The 25,213-nt window shown below is 40.2% G+C and overlaps 1 protein-coding gene across 1 annotated transcript in view; it reads right to left on the reverse strand.

Moving 5' to 3' along the window:
* Nucleotides 1–22,408, reverse strand: part of arid5b (AT-rich interaction domain 5B) — a 75,221-nt gene extending 52,813 nt beyond the window's left edge. The window contains exons 1-3 of the mRNA XM_005474332.4: nucleotides 22,251–22,408; nucleotides 21,665–21,919; nucleotides 12,227–12,461 (exon numbers count right to left, since the gene is read on the reverse strand). Coding sequence (XP_005474389.1) covers nucleotides 12,227–12,461; nucleotides 21,665–21,919; nucleotides 22,251–22,271 — 511 coding nt within the window. The 5' untranslated portion in view covers nucleotides 22,272–22,408. The remainder of the gene's footprint in view (nucleotides 1–12,226; nucleotides 12,462–21,664; nucleotides 21,920–22,250) is intronic.
* Nucleotides 22,409–25,213: the final 2,805 nt, after the last annotated feature.

Genomic DNA, 25,213 nt, shown 5'->3' on the forward strand with positions numbered 1-25,213 from the left:
TCAATTTATTCAAGTGTGAGGCACAAGGATTGAGGACACACAGCTATGCATACAAACACTAGTATGCACACACATACAGAGAAAATTCAACTTCCCTCAGCTTAATTCCTTCCCAGATGTTTTTGCGGTTGATGTTGGTGGGAGGGGGGGTTCAAAAACACACACCCATATTAAATGTTTTCAGTTAAACAGGCAAGAGAAGAGAAGAGAAGAGAAGAGAAGAGAAGAGAAGAGAAGAGAAGAGAAGAGAAGAGAAGAGACAAAAACAACACAAGCACTTTCCTCCGGTTGATTTATGTGATTCTATTACATTAAACATTCTTTCCCCTGAGCAGGCTCAGCTCCCTAGCAACCATCGCTCGCAGCCCTAATGTGTCTGGCACAGGGCCAGGGAAAGCTGCCTGCCTTATTGATTGCCAGATTGAAAAGTTTGCATTTAATAGGTCCTGTAATACATGAAGGAATTATTCAGAGAGGCTCCTTGTCAAAAACCCAAATTGGTTCTTTTGACTATCAAAAAACAACAGGAGCCGTGTAACAAATGAGCTTTCAGAAAGCTCCTCTTTTGTGCCTGAAATGAAATTCGATGTAGCTTTGACCCTTCAGAATTATCACTGTCACCAGGAAGTAAACTCGAAACTGATAGCTATGAGGTTCGAGGCCACATTGTCGCTTAAGATGAGGAAGACAAGTTTGTGCCATGTTGATCCCCTTTTGTGCGGTGATGGATTGGCCCTAAACACTGTTCGCTGTCTGGTCCCCGGCTGCATCCTGACTAATGAAAGACTACTGCTGGGTTTTGGGGGTCAATCCACTTATAGCGCAGTCAATTCAGAGAGTAAAAAAAGCTGCTCTGCAAGAACCCAAAATGTGCAAATACCACAGGGAGTAAATTTAATCAACTATCTTTGGTTGGAGAAATACAGCTTCCTTTCAACTACACAAACAAGTGAAACCCTTCCCCGTGTCTCTTTCCCTCTCCTCAAACAAGCCTAAAAGCTGTTACACCCAGGTGATGATACTCTATCTGCTATGACGGCCACTCTCATTTGTCACGCGGCTCTGTCCGACACAAACTCAATTGAGCAGCTGTGATCAGAAATCTCAGAGGTTGTCAGCAACAGAGAGAATGAGGAATACATAGAGAGTTTCTTTGGCTCAGCCTGTAGAAGACAGCATTTTCAACCGCACATATCATTCTCCCGCAGAATGAAATGGATGACATGTTTGCCTTTAAATGTATCTTTAATGGGACAGCGAGTTCCCATTTAAGTGAGTTCTGCTGGAAGGTTAGAGCAAAGGAGGGAGAGGGAGAGAGAAAAAAAACATCTTATCAGGAGATTGGGAATTGGGTCAGGCAAGGAATTACATGCCATTCTAGATCAAAGTTGCCGTGTGTATTTCCTCAAAGAAGGGCCCCTCATTATCAGCTCAGACTTATTTCTCAGGGCGTATACTCAGCATAGTGTGCAAAAGGAAACATAATTTAATGTGTTTTAGTAAAAGAATGAATAAAAAAAGAAAAGAAAAGAAGAAGAAGAGGGACAAAAGAATAATACTGGAGGCTATTTGGGACAGGCATGTTTCCCAATGGTAAAACTGTAATGAGAGAGAGAGAAAAGAGGGGGTGTTTGCTGGAGATGCTGAGGGTGGGGGGTTGGGGGTGTTGTTGTCATTCAGCATGGCTCCATTGCGAATTCCTGTCATTAAATATGAACTTCTCTTTCTCCCTCGCCCTATCTCTCTATCATCAGATCTGTATAGAGGAGGAAGGCTTTATATAAACAGCCTGTGCAGTTAAGCCAACTGGAACCCTTTTCAATAATTACATCCAGCACAATACTCAATTTACATTGCATTTATTTAGCTGGAGGATTTGACAATGTGGCAAAGAAAAGAGTGACATTAGCAGTGGATGATAACAACTAGAGCGGTGCGCTCCCCAAGGGGAGATGTTTTAGTCTGTGGCTTAGAGGGAGACTTTACAGATAGCAATATGTCATTAAAAACCAGTGCCATCTGTTCACATTTCTTGTTTATGTGCTGTCATGGATATAAACCGTACTGAAGATACAAAAGCAAATCCGAGAAATGCAATCTGTAGGATTTTCTCTTGCATTCTTTGCTGTGCAATTAGTTGTGATTACACATTCCAGCAGCTCCACAATAAAGAAAACAAAAACCACTAACAATTGTTTTCTCTCCACAAGCACTAATGATCTCTGTTTGAAGTTCCCAAGCTCAGTCCTACACAAACAGTTTTCACATAGCTGCTGTCTCATTCGACTAACATACACAGTATCTGGCGAAACGAGCAGGTAATTTCTGATAAACTGCAGCCGTCTTGGCTCTAAACTCATTCATTCCAGATTATAGAACATGACCTCTGATGTGGCAAACCTCCATCCTGCGCTTTACTAACAGAGCTGTAATTACTGTAATGCAGCACATACAGTGTTTGTAGCTGCTTGTCTCACATTGCACAGGACTGATAAGAACTTCAGTGAAGAATATCTACCAGCTGTGATAACAAGTTTATGTGCACTGGTCATTCATGCCAAAAGGCTTCTTACTTCTCTCTGCTGTTTTTTTTTTTTTAAATTATTATTATGAAACAAGTCCAACAGGAATCTAAAATGACAGTTCAAGATATTTTATTTGTTCTGTATAGTGTTGGACTTTGACTACAGTATAATGACAAAGTGTTTGACATGAAACGAAAACAACATGAATCAGAGATTCTTTGGCAAAGGCCTTTGTTGTCTAAGAAATAACTTGCTAAGTTAGTCTTTGTGATGCCTGACAACATGGGTGTGTCATACTTTGCTCTTCATGAGAGTCCAACACAGCTGTTTTTTTCCCCTCCCATTCAGTAATTATCCTCAGCAATATAAATAAAATTTTGCACCTACTCTACAAGACAGCAATTCTGTGACTAGGCTTTTGTTAACTTTAAATATTACCCTCTGACACTGTGAATGAAACAACAGCTTTCCCTGAGTTATGGCTGACGGGAAAATCGGGGAGGGGGGGAGGAGGGGCTGGCTGAATGCCTCTCATTTTGCCAAGTGCTCCTCGGGCCACCACATAACAAGGAAATGGACTGAAAGGTTGAGAAAGAAGACAGAGAAGCATCAATGATCTATTGTTTGCAGGGAGGGCACTGCATACAACTCCTCTGGCAGTTAATATATCAAAGAAAGCCAAACATACTACACCATCTGCACTGAGATATTTTGCAAATACACATTACGTCATCTGTAGTTCTTTGGCTTAATAAAAGTATTAAGAACAGCTATGTACCCAGGCAAGTATGTGTGACTATGTGCACACACTCCAACACAGCTTCCAACAAAGGTCTGGAATCTATCAAAGCTTCCAAATTGCAATTACCTTTCAAAGGAGGAAAAATGCATTACAGTACCTCTGTGCTGTGAAATGAACACAAGGCTATACTCTATACTGTGTACTACAGTTTACACCCTTCAGCTTGGCTGTGCACCTGTGTTTTGTTCAGCCTTACACATTATGAAATATATTATGTGGATGTTGAGAAGCTGATCCGCAATCAGCAATGAAAGCTATTTTTACCTTGGCAAGGGTCTGACTCAAAGTGTTTTTCCAACACTCTAATGCTATGACACAAATAAATGGTTATTTAATGTTCACACACTCTCACATACTGTAGAAGTCAAGAAGCTATTATTATCATCGTTCTGCAGAGTTCAGTCTTATTAAATCACGCACCTTCAAATCTTGAAAATAATGAGCCAAGTCTCTGGTATTATTAAGAGAGACAAGTGGAATTATCACCCTCACACAACTTGGAAGCTCACAATAAACTGATAAAATCTGTGTTTAGTTTTGTAAGAACAACAGAAAAGTCACTTAGGAAATATTTTATTACAGCATCACATTTAATGTATCTCTGCTTTAATGATGATGCAAAAATCTGTTCATTTCTCTTCAGATCACAAGCAGATGTGCCTGTGCTGATAATTATATGTTATTATAAAGTAATTATCAAGAACTAATGAGGCAAAGGTAAAGTCCTTGAATAAATGCCACTTAAATAAACGCCAGTAAAGTTAGCAATTCCAGTTTGGTAACTTAGTAATGTCTGTTTGTCCATCCATCCATTCAGCTGCTCACAGGACTATAGTCTTACATTTCTGTATCATTACCACTGATATATTTCACTACTGTAACTGGTAATATGTACATAATATGCAAAAAATAAATGTCAAATTCTGGGCCAATACTGACACCTATATTTAAAAACAACAATTTGGCCAATAGCTGATCTTTTTTTCTGTTATTTCATCGATTAATTTGCTTTTTGTTACTCTTCATCACACCATATTTGCCAATTATCCAGTGCAAAACGGATGGAATACGACAGATAAATATCAGTAACCATCAGTAAATGGCATCTTATTTGCTGATAGCCTATACTGACGTTTGGCTAATATATCAGTGCATTAGCAGTCATTTACAGAATGATAAATAGTATTTTTGTGAGTAAATCTTACGATGAGCTTTGCCAAAACTATCATATACATAATCAAAAGGGGAAAAAAGCACATTTTCCCTGACTTGCAATGAAGTAGAATCATCAAACAGTATAACATTTAAACAGTTGAAACTAAAAGCAACTAAAATGCCTCAGATCTGCACTTCAGTGCAGAACTTAACACTGCTCATGTTGTAGGTTTGACTTTCAAGCCTTTTTAATAAGCACAACAGGGCGTCCAGAGGAGGACATGCATTCATAAAGCAGATGGACTGGCATGCTCATAAAAAATGCAGGGTTATTAATTGTACAATCTGTGATGTCTAGAAAGCCTACTGAGCAGCACAAAAAAAACATCCATATCTATCTATCTGAAGGCAGAATGTGAGGCTGTCATGCAGAAAGAAACATATCGGGGGAGATGTACAAAAAACCTCTGCGCTGAAATATTAATGCTGCAGTAATCCTTTAAATAGGCATCATATTACACATCATGTTTTGACATAGACTAATACAGAAATCTTTCCAAAAAGTCTGCTGGTTGGGTAACGCTTAAGTATGAGTCAGAGTAACTGGAACAGGCAGGCGATTTGCTTAAGAAAAGAAAGCAAATGTTTCTCAGTCAACACACAGCCTCAGATAAAGCCTCATGATCCATGTGATTTTAGAGCTTTCATAACAGCGAATCATTAAAAAGAATAATTTAATAATGAATCTATCAGGGAATTTGTCTTGGAGGCAGAGCTGCTAGCGCATTATGAAAGCACCTCACTCTGTTTCTGTCTATTTAAGATGCCTGGCAGAGGTCACATCAATAGCATCTCTGTTGTTCCAGACCTGACTAATGGAGAGAAGAGAGACACAACTGTTGTTTCAGACCTCCCTAATGGAGAGACGGAGCTCTTCATTTCCTCTGAGGCCATTCTCATTGTTTAACCATGCACCAGCCTTCAGCCCCCTCCATCGCGTAAGCCAAAAAAACACATTATGTGACAATCCAGAAATAAAATAACACAAATTATTGATGAATATAGCTATCCAAAGAAGCTGAATTTGATTACGGCGTGAGCCATAACAGGATATGGCTCGACTGTTGGGTGGTCTCTTTCTCTTTCTCTCTCTTTCTCCCATTCAAATTCGAGGCATGCTCAAACATCTAATAGATTTTTCCACCCCAGCACACAATTTACTGCTTACAGATTTAGAATTCTCTGGCTTCCGGCCAGGCCACAGTCAGAAGGGAATTAATGATATGAGCACATCAGTGAGGAAAAACAGCTTGTGATTCTCTCTCCTACAGGTCTGGGCATAATGAAGAAGATACTGCCATAAAACCCCCAAAAGAAAAAGAAAAACATAGCAAAGGAGGAGAGAAGAAAGCAGGAGGGGGTGAGAAAGGCACATAATCAATACAAACACTCCATTAAATTACTTCAAAAGAGATTTTGGACAGTTTCTAGAATTAGTTCTGCGGAGAAAAAAAAGCAGAAGGGGAAGCAAATATGTCTGAGGGGCGGAAAGCAAACAAGTGCAAACGATACAATCTGCCACATACTCTGAACGGAGGAGTACAGTGGCAGTGTGTCTTACGAAAGCATGGCATTCTTTCTTTGCCTGAGTCACAACATACCATTACTCTTGTAACACCACAACCCAGTTGTCTTTATCTTTTTCAAGAAACTGCTTACTCCTTCCCACGTTGCAGTCGAAACATAAAACGCTTTCACGTGTGATAGTGACTCAGTGTCCCAAATATTGTTCTGTATTGTCACCAAGACAAATCAACCATGAGAAGACCGCATCTGTCTGTTTCCTTATCACAAGTTCCTACCCGCATAAACATTCTGTGACTCTGTGAACAGTCTCTTCTCTGAAAGGGGACAGAATCTACCCTCTACATCAAATTGAAATGTTCCGACTGAAATATTGTCAGGATATCAACTCGGGTATATGTGCCAAGTCTGGCATACAGATCAGATGTTGTATCGGAGGGAAATACAGCGGCTATATCCCCCGAGTGAGCGAGGCTGTAAAGATTCTTGGAAAAAAAAAAAGCCAGGTACGCGTGTCACGGGCCTATTACGCCTTCGAGATCAATCAGTGTAAGTGACAAAAGCGACATCACTAAATACGCTCAACCACATGTCAGCATTTAGACTTAAAAGTATGCCGGTGTCCTCCTTAGTGTGAAATTTCCTCTTTGTGTTACTGTCTATCTACTGCAGCCCAATACAACTCAATGACATCAATGCAAAGACGGCATCTTAAGTCATTCTGTGTGTCAAGGCGACACAGAAAGGGAAAAATGTTTGGACATGGCACGGGAAATTTGTCCAAATTTTCATGCTGTTTACATTGACTTAAAATAGCTTCATACACACTTAAAAATCACATCAGCAGTAACTGTCAGTTACTGAAGTGTCAGTTCTGAAGTTGCATTCTGACTGACATGTGAAGGTACGAGTGTCATTTCCTGTTTGCATAAACTGGTGTGTTGACTTTTTGTATAACAAGTTCCAAGACCAGTATTCATGCAGAGTAGCTTATCCTGTATGGAAATGATACAACCATACATCATTCTTTAATTCAATTTTGTAGTGAAGGTTAGGTGTTTATCCGAGAGTTACGTGTTTGATTCTTAGCTTCTCTAATTCCTAAGCTGCCCTTGGGCAAGAAACTCCACTCGTGTATAGATGTGGAAAATATGTAAGTTCCTTTTAGACAAAAGCCCCCTCCAAATGTACTTAACTTGAAACTGCATACATTATAACGAAGGTCAGTTATGACGGATTATCACTTTAAGCATAGAGCTCGCGATAACGTGCATTTTCATTCGAATCTGTTATATGAAATTTGGACATTGACGCACTTAGTGGATGGAAACATTATTCAAAGAACTCTATTTGTGGCTTTTCATACAACAAAAAGTTGCATAATGAACATGAATTTCCTTGAATTCCAATAAGTGGCCTTCATTTCCATTACTAACTGAATATTGCATGAAAATATTAATGTTCTGCCAGATCCAATCCATGATTTGTTGGTTAAACATCAAAATTACAGCTTTGAGCAGCACTGCACACAGTATGTAGTATTTCTTTATTAAAAAATAGATAGAGTGATATAATTTTCATTTTTGTATGGTTGAATCTTCAAAGGTGTTACAGCATAGAAACGGGATTGAAAAAAAGTCAAGGAGATGGGCGAATTCACCATCCCTGCAATTCACTCTATTTTTTTCTACCAGCATGGTTCCTTTAGTCTCAGTGTTTTCTCGGAGAGCCCTGATCCCGCCAATTGCTGAGGGATGAACTGCCTACAGATCATACTATGGGTGAGGGCAGGAGTCATGAACACCATCTATGTTCTTTGAACGCAGGAGTCGCAAGCTATGACCTTGTATAATCCTCCACATCATCTCAGCTCACAATCTGTTCAGTGGCATCCACACCGAAGGCTTGAATTAAAGAAAGACAAGACAGAAAACCTATTGAGCTATTTTGTGAGCATGAGCCATTCTGTCTTTTTTTTTTTCCAATTCTTTATTATTTTTCTTCTACAGCACTCTGTGTCTCCCAGCACAAGCCTACAAACTGTATCAGCAGATACAGCTCTCAAACACTCGGCCTCGTAGTATACGACCAGAAACCAATTTCGGCAGGCAGCAATGAAAAAAAAAGAAAAAAGAATGAGGCCAGTCCTCTAGGGAGAGATAGAGGGGCAGAATGTAAACTTCCCTGGCAAGCCATCCCTGGTGGATTGAACTGTAAAAAGAAGCTCTAATACCCACTCCAATACTAGATAAACTGAGTGGACAGTTTACATTACCTGATTAAGTGAATTACACCACAGATTACATAAGTACTGCGAAATACATTACATCACCCATGCAGACTTGCTATCTCTTTATCGTTGGTTAGGAATTTGAGTGAGACAAACACAATTCAACACAACAATTTTTCAGGGCTGGAGAGTTTTCAGAAAAACAAACCACACAGTTCTTAAAAAAGAACTGCAGATTGCCTCAAATCAAGTACTTCTGTATTTCCCTTTTCTATTTTGAGTTCAAGCGGGTTCACACTAGTAACTCGGTGTGAGTGCACTAGTACACTGATGGTGGACTTACGATGGTCATAAAGTTGACTGATATTACATGCTTCTTACCCTCAGTGGGTAACCACTTTGGCTACGTACAAAGACTTTCGATGGTGCAGCCAATGCAGTGCAGCAGGTCCAAGAAGGTAGGAGGAGCACTGCTGATACGACTATCAAATGGACATGCAGATACACATGGTGCTTAGCTAAAACTGGACAGATTATAAAGGTTCCACCATACAGTGTGTTTAAGCGTGGGTCCATCTTGTGAAGCAATGCCCAGCTTTATTTATAAAATACACATTTTTCCTATGTATTTAATTTTAGCTGCAAACATCTACACAATCATTTTAGAATCCTAAAATAGGTGCCTTTTCTAAAAGTGGCGGTGGCAAGCTGGGAAATATATTATTTGTACTTCCTGACCTTGCTCTCTGTCATTTGTGGAAAATTCCCGTGAACCTGTTGACATCAACTACGCAACAATTTGTTTTTCAGCAACTGTCTTATAGAGTAGTTTGTCCGTGAGAGAGGCAACGTGAGATTGAGTGTGTTTGCTCAAGTATGTAAAAAATATCTGCACCAGGGGGTATCATAGAGTTGTTATATCTGCAAGAATGCTGCAGAAGATGATTTTTGATTTTTTTCTGTTTTACCTCAATTTCCACACTATAAAATAATGTATGAGTGTTCATTGGCTTGCCAAGCTTTAAACATTTAGAACATTTGGAGCTAACATTCAAATGCTGCAACTATCAGCTTGCCAATACGTTCACTCTGACACAGTCAAAAATCACCTATTATGCAATGAGGTACAAAGTGTACATTGTGTGCTACATGGAAGTGTAGTAATGGAAGTATTTGAGTAGAGACACAGTGTCAGAGCCAAAATAGATGTTTCTCTTTTTTCCAGTTTTAGTGCTGAGCTAAGAAGCTGCAGCAGCTTCAAATATAGCATAAAGATATTACCTAATTTTGACCTCCTTGGCTAAGAAAGTGACTAGGCATACATGTCAAAACTTAACTTTCAACAGATGACATTGTTAAAAGACTGCGGAAAGACACCCTGTTATTTCAGGTATGGCACTTTGTGAAACACTTGCTGGAATTTGAATTATGATACCAATCATTTCTCTGCCTTGAAGGTTTCGCAGAGCTGCCAACGGTGCAGGACTGCAGCAAAGGTCACTTGCTTCTAATTAATTACTTTGCTTAATGTGGGCATCTTTTGTTACACTTTTTACGCATTTCTGAGGAGAGAATACAGTAGAGCTTTGTTCGCTTACCAAACCACAAAACCCAATGTAATACAGATGAAAACAAAAAAATGTCTTCCTGCTGCTTGAAACACATTTGTCTTTTATTTTTCACATGTTGCCTGTGAGACACAAATGCACAGCAGTGCACTTTATTCACACTGGCAGCATGCCAGGAAAAGTTAGGATGCACACTTGGAAAAAAAAAAAGAAGTTTCCCTCGATAACAATGGCACACTTTATTGCTCTTTAGCTCACAATGCTTTTCTGTGCAGCTTGTGGTATTGCTGCAGTATCCTGTTATGAGGAACAATCCAATTCTTCTGACATAGTTACACATCAGCCTGAGAATAACAATCAGCAAATGCATCACTCAAGTTATAAAGAAGGCTGCCACTTCAGGCTAAAAGAATCTAAAAAAAAAGAAAGAAGAAGAAGCGTGTAGGGTTGTGTCATAAAAGCATTAGTTTAGTCAATGAGCGAACGTATTACACAGAATTACAGACATTCAGCTACAGGATGCTTTAAGGCTACTTTTATATCTGATCTGCTGCTGCTGTGGTATGAATATTTCATTTTGGTAGTCAGCAGCATTGCAGTGGCATATTTCATATTTCTCTCCCAAACTCTCTGCCTCTCTCATATTGTTAGACTGTCAACAACTGACACACGCCAAAGATATAGTGAACAAACAAACAAATGGATAAGTGAGTGCACACCACTGATTGTCGGTGTGTATCATGTGTGTGTATCTATGTGTGTATGTGTGTCAGAGTGTGTATGTGTGTCTCTGGTGCCCTGCCAGAGCCTGAGCCCGTTCTGCTGACTGGGCAGATTCTCTGGCGGAGTGTCCCATCGGAGTGACAAGTGCATTTAGAAACAGCCTGATGGAGTCATTAACGGCAGCGCTGCTCATTAGCAACACATGCACACACACGTGCATTCACGCACACACAGAGACAGGCTCTCAGTAGCAACGGCGTTATCATCAGGTTATTACACCAACAACGGTTAAATCTATAAATTCTAGACGATACCGCACGTTTACAGAAAATCCAAATAAGGAGCATAATACCATTTCAGAAGCAAGCTGACACATCTATTTATGAAAGCGAGCAATCATAGACACACACACGCGCCTGCAGGCACATTCACGCTATATTGATTACTGGAATAACAACAAAGCATTCATTATTGATCGCCTTGTCCTTTTTGCGTATAAGATTCAAGCAATGTCGAGTAATCAAGGGCATTACAGCATCACACAGAAACACAACAGCCTCTCTTCCCGGAAGATCCTGAGCAGAAAACACTACAAGAGTCATCAATAAATCACTATTTTCTACAGAAGAAAAAAAAAGTATTTTTTAAGCCTGTAGCAGTTTTACTTCCATGTTGGCTTTAGGAATAAGATGGTTATTAAAAATTAATTATTAGAGGATCAGGAAGCTAAAAAATTCTGGCTTGCTTAAATCGCAAGGAAAGGCACTGATGATCTGACAAGAAGTACTGTAATTGTGATGGCATTTCAAGCATGTTTGCTATGCTATGTAAAACCATTATAAGCAGCATTAGGCATTGCATCACAGCCAAGTGAGGGAAAGGCAAATAAGTATGAAAAGGCTTCAAAGGGAACATAATGTTCTTTCTGATTATTAGGCTGAAATGCCAGAGTTTCCTATCTGAATCAGATGAGTCATCTCCAGAGACATCCAGCTTTACGTTGGGGTTGATTCATGGGTAAGGCTGTAGTGAGAACCCAAGAGCCTGCTTCAAGAAACAAGCATTCACTGACACTTAATGGCACAGTGTACATGATGAATACACCAGACAGCCATTCAGATACACACAGCAATGATCCTTAAGGCTGCTGAGCTACACAGCCAATTATGATCTGAACTGATGGATAAGACAGTATCAGAGTTGCCTTATACTGCAGTTTGATGTAACTCAATTATTTATGACATTGCCAGCAGAATGATGTGATTTTTGCAGTGCAGTCTTTGTTGTTGTCACACTCAGAAAACAGAGCTGTAACACTGTAAGATGGTAATATGTTGGCAAACACACTGCCATTACCTCTAGCCTGCTTGTATTAGTGTGATTCTTAGCTCATTATAGCGGGAGTAATTCCAACTATGCACTGATGAATTACTCCAGTCAAGACAACACTTGTTAAACCAACCAAAGGACAATAAACATATGATGATTAATGGTGAACATGGGACACAAATACATAAACATTCAACACAGCAGCCCAGAGAAAATGGAAAGACGACAGTAACCTTTTGGAATGAAGGAAAATAATAAAAATAACCTCATAAAAGGCTAAAAAGAAATTGAGGTCTCCGCCGGAGCTCACCTAGCTGTGCCCTCTCCCTCTGGACATCCTTGAAGTTGAGTCCACTGGTAAGGGTGCTCTCCCTGTAGCGGTGGAGGGCCTCCCTCCTCCCGTTGGTCCCCAGCTCCCGGAGCACGGAGGGTTTCAAAGGCTCGGCCTTGAGACTGTTGTCCCATCCTGAGAAGTCTGGTACCGTCCACTTCACCAGGTCCTCCAGTCGCACGATCACCTTCTCAGACAGCGCAATTACTTCGTGCTGAAAAGAGGCAGGAGCAGAATCACGTAGCGAGTTACATAAACGCAGCTGTGCCACGGAAATGGATCATTTACTTCCACCACAATTTTATGGCTCTGAAATGGTTTTGTTGCATAGACACATAAACATTTCAAAACAGCACATCTCCAAGTATGCAGATGTGCTATTTTTAATAACCGAGACCAACAATAACCAACTGTGGTGTGTAAATAATTACACGATTTGGGTTTATGAGATTAGAAAACCTAAAACAAACACAAATAATTACAGAATACAGTACAGAAAACACATACAGGTTCAAACTTATACTTTTCTAAAAAAAAAAAAAAAAAAAAAAAACTCATGAAAGTGAAAGTGTTGCTTTGAAAATTATACTGAGGTAAAAGTGCCGTCTTAAGTAAAGTATTGCACCACATTAGGTCCACTACTCAAACTAAGCTGAGCATAATCAGGGTCAAAGTTTGGGTAAAAAAAAGAGAGGATTAAAATTACACCAAAGATCAGAGTCGAAATGAGAGTAAACAGGACACAACAGCTAAACGGCCTGTGTATAATCTCAATTTGTATGTGCATAAAGTAACATTATGGCTGTGGATGCACCTTAATATAAGTAAATTACCGCACCATGAATATGGATGATGTGGATGATTGCTGAATTGAATTTATGCCAGCAACTAAATCAATGTCATTGAGGACATAGGTGTTTTTGACTCTTTGATTAGAGTTTAGGAAGTCGGGCTCCTGATAATCACCATGAATGTTAAGATTTTATGCTCTAAAATGACAAGACGCACTCAGTGGCTATGATTACGCCTTCAAAGTGAAGAAGAGCATTTGAAATGTAATTTGTTATACCGGGAATGTAATGAATGAAGAGGAAAACGCTGTAGCCACTGGTTTCTTCAGTGCACAGTAAAACTAATGTGGCACTGTCAGGAAACTATAAAATTTAAATTTATAGCAGTGATGCGCATGGTTGACACAGAGGCAACGTTTTGTGTACATACTTCAGTCTGCTCAGTTGGCTTGCTTAATAAGATTTGTTCTCCCGTCTGTGTGTGCTTCAACCTATTTTTTTCCTACGGTGGATTCAGCTCCTTTTAATAACTCTCATGCTCAAAAGAACTACAAGTCCAGAGGAGAGGGAAGGAAGCAGACATGCTTAAATGTGTTTCCATTTGAAGGGCTAATGGCTGAAGTGCTTGTTACCAACAGAATGGAGTGCTGTGCTGTAAGATGGCTATTACAGAAACAGGGAAATCTGGAGGACAGATGTGTACGGGCAGAAACGCAGACACACTGAGTAGGTCTCTGATGTTTACCTTGGTTATCTCCAATTTACCAGGCATCTGTCTGCCTGTACTTATTTCCCCTCAAAGAGCTGTCGACATTAAAATAACAGCCATTTATGTCATATCAATGTGTTAGCAGAGGGTGTGGACAAAATAAAGCTACACTTTAGAACAAATCCTTTCTTTGTGAATCTTAAAATGTTAAGATAAGCTGTTTTTTTTTTTTAGCCATTTAATGCCGTATTTGTTTCGAGTTTGTCACCAAATTCCACAAACATACATATGGCTTTTATGTGTTTCATATTCTCCCTGAGTGCTCTGTCTATACAATTACCCATATTCAGTTCTCACATCATTGCAACTAAAGGCATATCAAATCCCAACCAGTTGGAGACAGTATTTCCTTATAAAGGAAAAGCCTGCGAGGGATAGCTTGATATAGCTGTGCCTCCCTCACTAAGTAGAAACATCAAACATGGGTTTTCGGTCTTCTTATAATGAGCTGTCTTCAGCTGTCAAGTGGTGGCGGGTGGTTGTAACCGGCTTTCCATGCAATGAAAAACTGACTGCTGTTTCTGCCTTCAGAAAAGCCGGCCATTTGAATAATGTAGAGCAACAGTAAATAGCATTCAGCCTGCAGCCAAAAACCACATTGTACTGTATTTCTACAGAATTACCTACTATACTTTGATGCAATCTCTTGACAGCATATTGAGAAACAACATCATAAAATATTGCACTTGAGCCCATTTACAGCTAAAATAATGCACTGAATGCTCAAACAGTCAAACAGCAGTAATTCAAGTCTCCCAATAGCACACCGGAGCATACACGCAGCTATATCAAACCTTAAAAACACACAGCCATTCCCTCTATATTAATCAGGTGAATGACATGGTGCCTTGTGTGACTGTCAACAGATGCTGTTTGGGGACTTGTTCGGCTTGAGAGCAAAACACAACAGGTGAGCGCAATTCAGGAGCTGTCAACACAGTCCAGAATATAATCAGTCTATGAACAGAGCTGCAGCCCTGAAAACAGGCTACATCCATTACTTTGCCATATAATGCCTTTCCTTTCCCTTCTGTACTTTGGCTGCACAACTTTACAGCAGCGAGAGTCTGTGAGCTGCAGCAGGAAGATGAATTTTGGCTTGTGGTTTGCATAAGTCATGATATTTGGTTGAGAAATGTTTAGGTAAAGAGTTAAGTAATGTGCTGTGTTTCCGTAAAAGGCTTCTGAAAACCAGCCAAGTCAGTCAGTTGTTGAGAAATGATCAAAACAGCAGCATTGCACCAACCTCTTTTGCCCTTACACTGAGAAAAACACCGAACTGCAGCTACAACAAATGACTGTTTCCTTCATGACTTTTAGTCTGGAGTCAAAGTGGCATTGCAAGAGAAAATATTTAAAGTTGGACCCACTCAATATTTGATATCAAATTAAACTGAACATTGTTGATATTTTTGAATAAATATTAAACTCCTAGAAGCTGTGATCTCTCAGTTCTGAGTATATTCTGGGCTTCTTATACCACAGCAACAGAAACCTGAATAGTTTTCAGACTACTGGGTCAAACGAGACATTTAAAGGCACTGATATAGCAACAGAAGAACCCCTCAGCTAGTCTGATTGAACATCAACTGACATGAGGGTAATGGCCAGTTTGTTGGGGGGCTATAACCTGTAGATATCCAGGCCAGGACCTGTACCATCCACTTGTTATTGTTTATGTATAATGATAGATCATAAAAAGCAAAATTGGGATCATCTGAAGATCCCCTGCATGCTATACCAAAGGCTTCTCAATAATGTAATAATAATGTGATTGTTCAAAGAAACCACAAATTTTCGATGACTACAATAACTGCTAACCTACTTGCCAAACTGCTGTTGACTAATATTCTGTCAGCCCTATTAATTGACTAATTTTACTAAGATTAATCACTGTAGCAGCATCGCAGGGGTCTTCTTCTCACTTCTCTGATTTGGGGCGTCTTGGGGCCCTGCTCCTCTGTAAATGCCGCCCATCCACACTGTGCTGTCATTTCGAGTTAGGCAGTTGATAGTTTAGCAAAGCGGCAGACACAGCCAGCAGGCCACTTGATAATATAGGTCAGAGGACTACAAGCCCGCAGCCACGAGGTGACACTCCACATCAGCAACACACCAAATAGCCTGGTGTCATTTCATTGACACTTCCGACACAGATGCATTAGAAGCATTTATACACAACACTAAATATCTTCATGTGTTGGCATAATTTTACTGTGGGTACATCAATAAGCCCATATAAACACAAACTGCTCCTTTTACGGTTGAGTTAAAATGCAAGATAACACATTAACAGCTCAGTGTTACAGCGTGGCTCCATACTTCTATCAATAATTTATGTTATTACTGCAGCAGCATGATATCTCCAAAAACATTACTGAGTGAATTTATTGCTATGACTGCACATAATGGACTGAAAGTAGAAAAAACAGCCTGCTGCTGCGAAACTGTAGATAACTCTGTTCCAGAAACCCATGACTCCAGCAATCTCATTGAAATTAAACTCGCTAAAATCCATATCATTCAATTTATATGGATGCAATAGTGTACTGGTGGCAAAACAGCACATAAGGGACATTCCCAATCCTATATTTGGTGATCCAATTACAAACAATGTACCCTGAAATATTCCATATCACCCCAAACAATTCCCTGTGAGAAATCCACAGCACTGTGCGCGAGCATTAAGGCACACATTCCTGACTGTCAGCGTTCTGCGGCGGAGCGTCTCATCGCTCAGACGGGACTTTCAGCTTGAGAGTCAAGGGGTGCATGCTCCCAGTTGGTGGGTATCTTTCTATACTATGGGCACACACGTACACACACACACACAGTGCTCCTGTCATGCTGGGAAGGTTTCAGCCTGCTGCCTCGGAGAGGTCAGCACTGGAATTCCTAAGGCCAAAGGAGATTAGTAATTGAGTAATGGACATGGTGACATGGACAATGAAGAGGGAGAAAGAGAGAGGAGGAAAAATTGAGAGAAAGAAGGAGAAAGAAAGAGAGAGAGGCTAGGAAACACAATATGAGTTCATTATCTATCTCCCCTCCCCATGACTGACCTTGGCTTCAGTGTCCCAAAACAAACTTATCTGGGAATTAAAGAGGAACTCAGGGGAGTAAGCCTGGAACAATTGAATTAGAATATTTTCTTTTTGAGACTGCCTAAAGACTACAAAGAGTTCAAAGCATTGCATTTAAAAGGTGACTGTACATTATGTACTACCACTTAATTGAAGCAGTTTGTTCACATGCATAAATGTTGCTGTAATATCGGCAGGGTGCTGAACTCATCTTTTATTCACTGATTCCATTAAGCAACTTCACTTACATCGGCCAGGGTGATTTATGAACTTAGCATTCTTTTGCAGTTATAACGAAAGAGAGAAATAGCAAGATAAGAGGAGTTTTCAAAGCCTTACTGAAAGTGGGTGAGGCATCCATCATGTAAGGTGACACCACAAAAAAGCTGTGTCAGCTCCCTTGAATCGCTGCAGCTTTGTATCCTTGTATTTTAGCAAATGCGCACGCAAACAAAAAACAAAACAGAAAGACAGAGAGACTGAATGCATGTTGATTCCACATGCTTCATCTGAGAGAGCGCAGTTAAGAATTAAAAATATTGGCTGGAGGATTTAAGCAAGAGCTTCCCATCTGTGGCTGCATTCTCCTCAAAGGTTATAATAACGATCCACTATAGCTGGGGGCGCTGGAGTCATGCATCAAGGCAAATGTTTGCCTGTTCAAGTGGTTAGTCAATGACAAAGTGGAAAAAACTGAACTAAAGAGCACCAAAAGTCTTCTGTGTGTTGACAAACAGGCTCCGCTGTAACATATCATTACTTTAGCCTGCAAAGACATTTGGTGAAAAGAATCAGAATCAGAATGTTTGCAGGGGTTTTTTATAGCCTTTGAAGTCCAGTGTATTACATTTTAAAGGTTTTAAATTACACTATCCTAAAAAGCTGGTAATAATTTACATGCTATTTCAGCAATGGTGAGGAATTCACTGGAGGGCAGTGTTCAGAGTTAATGACTTGTTCTGCGGCAGGAGGAGGCATATATGCGTGCACGCCACACATGCACACTAAACACATCCCCACACCAACTCCCCACCCCACCTCTAAATTCCTGCCATTGTTGTGTGAATGGGGAGATTTGCTATAATGCACACACTGGCCAAGGCAACGGAGCAGTATGGACGCACTCAAAGGATCACTGTAAAAATGTGCCATATCACATTTACACTCGAGTCATTCAGCAGAACGACCTTATCCATCAAAATGCTGGTCGCATATCTAAGCCACTTACACTTAACTCAACTAGCATCCCAGATGCTTGAATTACCCATTCAGGGTTTTTCCCTTAGGAAAAATCAAAGAAGCAGCAAATGAATACAATCTAATTTCCCTACAAGCTGGCTTTCCAAGCACTGAAACACATGCATGGACTACTGCCATGTACTGAAGAAATGGCTCTGGATGCATGCCAAAGTGTTTTCCACAGCAATCAATACTGGCCTACTGCTGCAGTCCCCAGCCTGTCAGTGTGTCTGTGTATGTGTATGTGTGTGTCTCTGTGTCTATGTGTCTGTATGTGTGTGTGTGAGCCAAAGCCTTGTCAGCTAGAGGGACAGAATAGAGGAGAAGAGAGGTCAGATGAAATCAGAGGTGATGATAATAGCACATTAATATAACATGATCTAGAAATATTCTCTGCGGTTGTGACTTCCCATTAAGAGAACCTTGCTGTATTTGCACTAATGTGGGATATATAGTATAAGATAAGAATAAGCAATTAACCGCCTGAAGCAGCGTATACAATAAGTGGGTGTTGTGTGTGTGTGTGTGTGTGGTGAGCTGTTATCTACAACAGCTCTCTCCTGAAATAGGGAGTCCAAAAACAGAAAGTATTACAGCCGGTGAGCAGTACCAGCAAGAGAGGCAGGCCATTTGGAGTGAGAAGAAATAATGTGTCACTCAGTGAGTTTTAAAACACATGTGACTGCTTCGTCGGTGGCAGTTTGCAGGCAGACAAATAGAGCAGAGGCCCCAATAGAGGGTTTGTCATAATGGGTGAGCAACTCTACACAAAGCCTGTTTAAAGAGCAAGCTGAGCTCAACTGGTGGGGGTAAACACTGTTTGTCATGCTGTGATCCAATGAAAAATAAAGCTTCCTCTACATATGGACTTAATAATTAACTCAGCATAAATAGGTTAATAAATTTTTCCCTGGATCTGTTTATCAACCATTCAGCAAATACGGGCGCCGAGAGTTACGCTTATTCAATGAATCATTATTTTTGTTTCCAGCCAAAGTTGAGTGGATTCAAAGCTGGCTGCGTTTAAAAGGAATTGACCTCCAACCCTTTGACAGAAGAAAAACAAGCACAGTAGGTCACGGGTTGATTCCTCTTGTCACTGCACAGCACAGCAAAACATGACAAATACAGCGCAGGAGAGCCTGCGAGCAAACAAATACCTGAGAAATAACCAGGAAATTACATCATACCACAGCATTGAGAACACAAGTGAATCAGTAATCCAATTCTGGGGAATTGTTCAATATATGGCTGTTCTGATATCTTAAAACAAAGTCATGCCTTTTTGGTATTTGGAGGATATTGGCTTCAGGCTTAAGATAATAGTTATCTACAAGATACAAGGCATGATCTGTTGGAGAAAGAGAGCAAAGCAGCACCGACTGTCATAAGTCATACACTGCTTCTGCTTTATGTTGTGTAAAAATATTCAAGAGTAAATCTCACATGATCTGAGAGTGAATATTATAAATTGTGGCTTTACCTCATGATGTTGCCCGTGCTCATTTAACACCAAAACCTTGTGAAAACAACACACTTCCTGAGAACTGCAAGTTATCAAGTTCATATCTGCATGAGTCACTGGGCTAATTTGAACCCCTGATTTTCAGCCAGTCAATTACAGATTTAGAGTCAGCGTGGCTCCACAGTCATTAATCTGTCTTTATACACCACCGGTCCTGGAGAAAAATGACTAATGCGAGGTTTATAAATTCCACTTTTCAGTGTAGCTAAAAATGAACTTCTCTCTAATGTTTACCTTTTCGCACATACACCACTCAGACACAGAGTTTAGCAGTCGATGAGTTTTAATGTCATAGCTTTATTGTCAGACTGGTTTGCCCTTCCTGTTTGTTTTTTGGATTACGGCTTGCCTCTGTAAGCACTCCTAGCTGACTCATGCGGTGCAGATTAGTGTTATGGGGCAAAGTCAGCGAGAATCTGAATGGGCTCTGTGAAGGTCATAAACTGACTTGAAGTTGTCAGGGCAATTTCCACTCTGTAATATACAGTAAGTAGTCCGATTTGCTGAGAGTGGAGTGTTTGACAAGTCCTTTAATTGAGGTCAGCCTGGGGGCACCTACATTGCACTTAAACATATCAACCCTCTTCTATAATAATTACAATGCCTTGTTTATGCATAGAGACTGCTTTTTATTTCCGCTGTGACTTCTGTTATCCTGCACTTCTTCATATATATGATAAATATGAGGTTTCATTTGCACTGCCAGGACACACCTTCTGGTAGTTAAGTATAATTTTTCCAGATATGATGTCCAGTGGAGTGGAATGTAAGCACTTTGCAATGCAAATAAGTCTTTGGGAAAGGGGCGGGGAAGACAAGTCGTTGCGCAAGCGTTGCCTTAGAATCAGCAATGCATGCACTCGAAGTAATTACTAAATAATTGCAGCGTGTTAAGGCTAACGCGAGGGGATTTCGGGAGATGATACCAGTTCATACAAGAATGATAGTTTGTCTAAAGCGCTGCCCATAAATAGCCACCTTTTTCATGAAAGGGAAATGTGATAGGCACTCTATTACTCAAGAGGAAAGAATGTAAGTAAACCTTCAGCGGAAGAGTCAAGTACAAACACGGCTTTGTCCTTCCCTATAAACAATATATGAGCAACAGAGGGTGATTTCAATGCAGCCGCAAGTGATCAAAAGCACATAGCAGTAATTAAAGTGCTGCGGTCGTATCAGGGGGAAAAAAACAACACATCATTTGTTTTACAGCCGGTTAGAAAAACTCAATAATCAGAGTAATGCCATTCAGTACAGCGATGTAACCGGATCACAAGCGCCACATATGGCCACAGCCAATTATAACTATTGCTTTTCTGTGCCAACAACAGCGTAATTCAACACACAGAGGTTTTAAGTGCTGCCTCATATGCGAGCCGACAATATCACATTGTTAAGGATGGAAATGCTCACATGGAAAATTATGCAAAACGCGGAGAGTAGCTAAAACGTGTCAGCGCTGGCTTTTTGCTCTGCCACGCTTTATGACTCGCTCTGCTTCTTTCAACATCAGGCTGCATTACAAAATATCTAATAACTATCGTAGCGACCGATCTGAGCCAGTTTGATCCCATGCATTCATTACCGTTTCGCAATTTCCGCCCATATGTCTGCGCTTGACACGCTTTACCCAGAAATGAAATGACAGAGCCCAGGCGCAGGATTGTTGCGGATTTTCCCCTTTATAACACAATTAACCCCACAGAGCGCAGCGGCAGCCTTATTGAGCGCAGCTGGACAAGTGCACATTCAGCAGTTGACACCACAATAGACAAACAAAAAGTAAAACTAGTGGAAAAAGAAAATACCGCTGTAGGTCAGTCCTTTTACTGCTCGCATTAATCAATGTCAGTAACAGTGCCTGTGTTTATAAATGCCCGTGTCACCGGAGACATCCACTGCCAACTCTTAATGCGGTAAAGATGTTGTTAAATTAAATCCTCCCGAACGAGATGGACTAAAAACACCACAAAAATTCACAATTATTCATCAGGCGATTAATATTCCTACCTCTCCATGAGTGACTGTGCGTCCCTGGGGAGTATCCTCGGGTAGAAAATAAAGTTTGGAGCTTGATAAAAGTTGTTTGCTTGTTCTTTCTTCCCAGAGCAGCTGAAGCTCCGCTATGCAAATAGGATCCTCCGGTTTGCATCTGACGAAGAAAAAGTCTCCGAGAGACAGGATTCTCGGTTTGGCGTTCCGGTTAAATTTAAAGGCTTTATAGAATATATATGGTCCATGTAAACCGCAAGACGAGCCCACCCACTGTAGAGGGAAAAAAAGGCAAACAGGGAAATATTTACATTGCTTATCAACTCGTTTTCGTAAACAATTTGTAACAAGGCGGACAAAAACATTTCTAATGTCCCTGCGTTATTACGCACAGTTGGCTAATATCAAATTAGGATCTCTCCGTCTTAAGCAAACAATTAGTATCATGTAACTATTTTTAGATGGTCAACATATACACAGATGTAGTCATAAAAATGCTGTATGTTTAAAGTTTTGTGGATAAGAACATGAGGAGAGTTTAGAGCAGGTGGCGTTTAGCGCAATGCGAAAATAAAACAAATCGACGGTTGATATCAAACGTTACCTTCAGTGAGTTCGGCTCCATCTCGACGTTATGAATTGATTAAACTCAACACGCTCTCCAAACTTGCTGGCTTGAATGGATTGGCAAGGTCCTGAAAGGGACGTATTTTTCTAGAGTTTAAAACATGGCGTTTCCGTCGTTGAAGCGACACCGAAAAATTATGTTTTCAATTAAATACGCCGCGAAAAACATCGCCCATGTTTGTATTCTAATCCGATTAAGAAAATATTTTATAGTGGCCTTTTGGGCACATTTCTATTATTCGCGACCGCTTGTTGAGGCAAAATATTAAAGTCCAACTCAAATACTTAAAACAAAATCACACAGCTATGAAACATAACTGTAAATAGAAAAATAAAAAACAGGATCTGAGCAAAATATCCTGCCCACAGAAGCTGACTTTGTGCCATTATTCTGCGTTTAAGGGCTTTTACGAGACTATGTATCTTCCAGGACTTCTGTAAACGACGTTCAGTATGAAAGCACATTTCTCAGAGTAATGACACTGAAGCGCTCGCTGTGGATGCCTTCAAGAAACAATGTTACATGAAAGTTAATAGGGCTATCAAATGATTCCTCAAAAGGCAGTGTAGGACCCGTGAGGTGCTTTTGCTTTGAGCGGAACTTGGTATGCGCTATGGCTCAGGCTCGAGCAGTGGGTTTAATGCTGAAAATAATGGCCTTTATATATTTTGAGACGAGCATTTGAAAAGACAAAAAAAAAATTGGCCGAGTTAGAAAGCGGGGCGTCACGAGACAGAATTCACGAGGCGGTCCTTTATCCGGACATAAATCATATTAAAACGCTAACCTGACCTTGTGGAGACAGCTGGATATATGTTTGACACAGGTTAACATATCTGAACGATTAAAGTCTCTTATAATTACGTTGATGAATATTTATCATTTATCAAACAGTCGGGGATTGCAACCGATGTAAGGAAAACAGTATTAACTTATGAATTATTCATAACAGCTATGTTATTCATACCAAGTTACACAAACTTCTCGGTTTCTATTTACATCTGCGGACTCATTGTCCTTTGAATCCCCGCTGCCTGAATGTGTCAGCTCTATTTTATCGGCTGTCTGGAATTATTCGTATATTCAAAAGTACCGACTGAGTCCACAGCGCTGTGCTGTTTCTCCACCGTCATCCACCCTTTGCCCTGCATTTATCCACCACTCAGATCTGAGACCATGCAACAGCAACACAGGCCTACTTCTGACACCAGCTATTTCAAGCACTATTACGCAATGCGCCTTTTTTTTTCCAGAAATGATGGGCAGAGAATACAGGCGCATTGATTCCCACCCAGTAAAGTGTATTTATGTCTACCAAACTGACATGTTGTGTTGTTCTAGTTAAATGAATGCCTGCCTGGTGTTTATCTTAAAGACATACAGAAAGTGATGAAGAATTAGTGGCATCGGGGCTGAAAGATGGTAATTTCCTCCTATTATCCCCCCCACTACCCTGCATTCAAAGAAAAGGCAGGACGTTATGCATTAATATAAAAATAGCTGAGGCAATGTTCTGTGACACTCAGATATTTTAAGTACCAGTTTAGAGCAAAAGGTGGATTACACAGAGGCTCATTGTCTTACATGTGGCTGCAGCAGTGTTGGGATTCCTGCAGTGAATCCAATATAAACCGCAGCTCTTAGTGTTATCTTTCCTGATTTCTCCCACAGCCATTTCAGTTGCTGAATCAATGGGGTTGCATTGTTAATGGCAGCCAGCATAATGAAGTCCTTGGTTAATCAATGGCACCACTCGAGCTCTTATCTGGCAATTGCAAGTGTTTTCTTGTCAACAGCTAGAGCCCAGCGCGAGTGCAACATTATTATGCAGATATTGGTGTGAATGAAGCTTCACGTTGAGAGTCTTTTTTGAAAGTAAATGAAAACAGTATGCAGAAAGAGAGAGAAGTACCTGTTAAATATAATGATATATATCAATATATGGGACATCTTAAAATTTTGCAGTAGCAGATGCGGCACAATTCGCATGAAATCAAAGTTTACAATGCCATCTGCTTCTCTTTATATCAACTTTGTGACGAGATGAGATTTAATAAAGGGAATCTGTAGGAGATATTTTTATGCAGTAGCTTAGTGAGTGAACTTGAAACACGGACAATGGATGGATGGTTAAGACTGGAAAGAATAAGCATCCTCAAAAACTTTCCACAAATAAGTAGCAGGAGGAACATGCAATGCATCATTCTGAACACCGAATATTCTCTGGAAAAAACAAAACTATGAGCTCACAAAGAAGCCTGAAACCCTATTGAAAAATATTCACAAATGAACTCACTAAAAGGCCTTATTGTGAGAAATAAAGTGAGAAGCTGGATAAATATGTAGCTCTGGACAGCTACCTTGCTATTTGTTGCCTGTAACAAGAACATACTGTACTAGATACCTGTTAAAGGGGTGAAAGCATCCTTTTCCCTCAGCACAGGTGTTCCACATTCACTATAATGAGCCAGCCTCAGTGGGGAGCCACAAATGTGGTTGGAGAGCCACCTCAAAGTAAAGTGAGGTTACAATTTTAACCATGGCAAAGCAATACCACACCAATAGAAAAAAATAGGACATATAATTTCAACCACATGTTGACCTGTCTCACTAATGAATGTGACATTTTTTTTTAGAATGGCTCAAGCAACATTAAAGAGAGATTAAATCAGTATTGTGGTGAACCCATCCAGAAGAGAAGTGAATAGAAGTGTATTTTCCAGCAGTATACTAACAAAAAACCCTGTTTTAAAAGTAGGCAGTGCTTTATTTAATCCTTTCATAAATCCAATCACGCAAATCCAATCCAATAAAGCATTTACTATTAATACATGGGAGAAAAAACAAAAAAGAGCTAGTTTTGTAGTGCCTTTAAGTCAATTTTCTTAGTCTTGCTTTCCTGCAGCTTTTGTTTTATTTTCAACAACACCAAGTAGGCA

Source organism: Oreochromis niloticus, linkage group LG13 (assembly GCF_001858045.2).
Source record: "Oreochromis niloticus isolate F11D_XX linkage group LG13, O_niloticus_UMD_NMBU, whole genome shotgun sequence".
NCBI lineage: Eukaryota > Metazoa > Chordata > Actinopteri > Cichliformes > Cichlidae > Oreochromis > Oreochromis niloticus.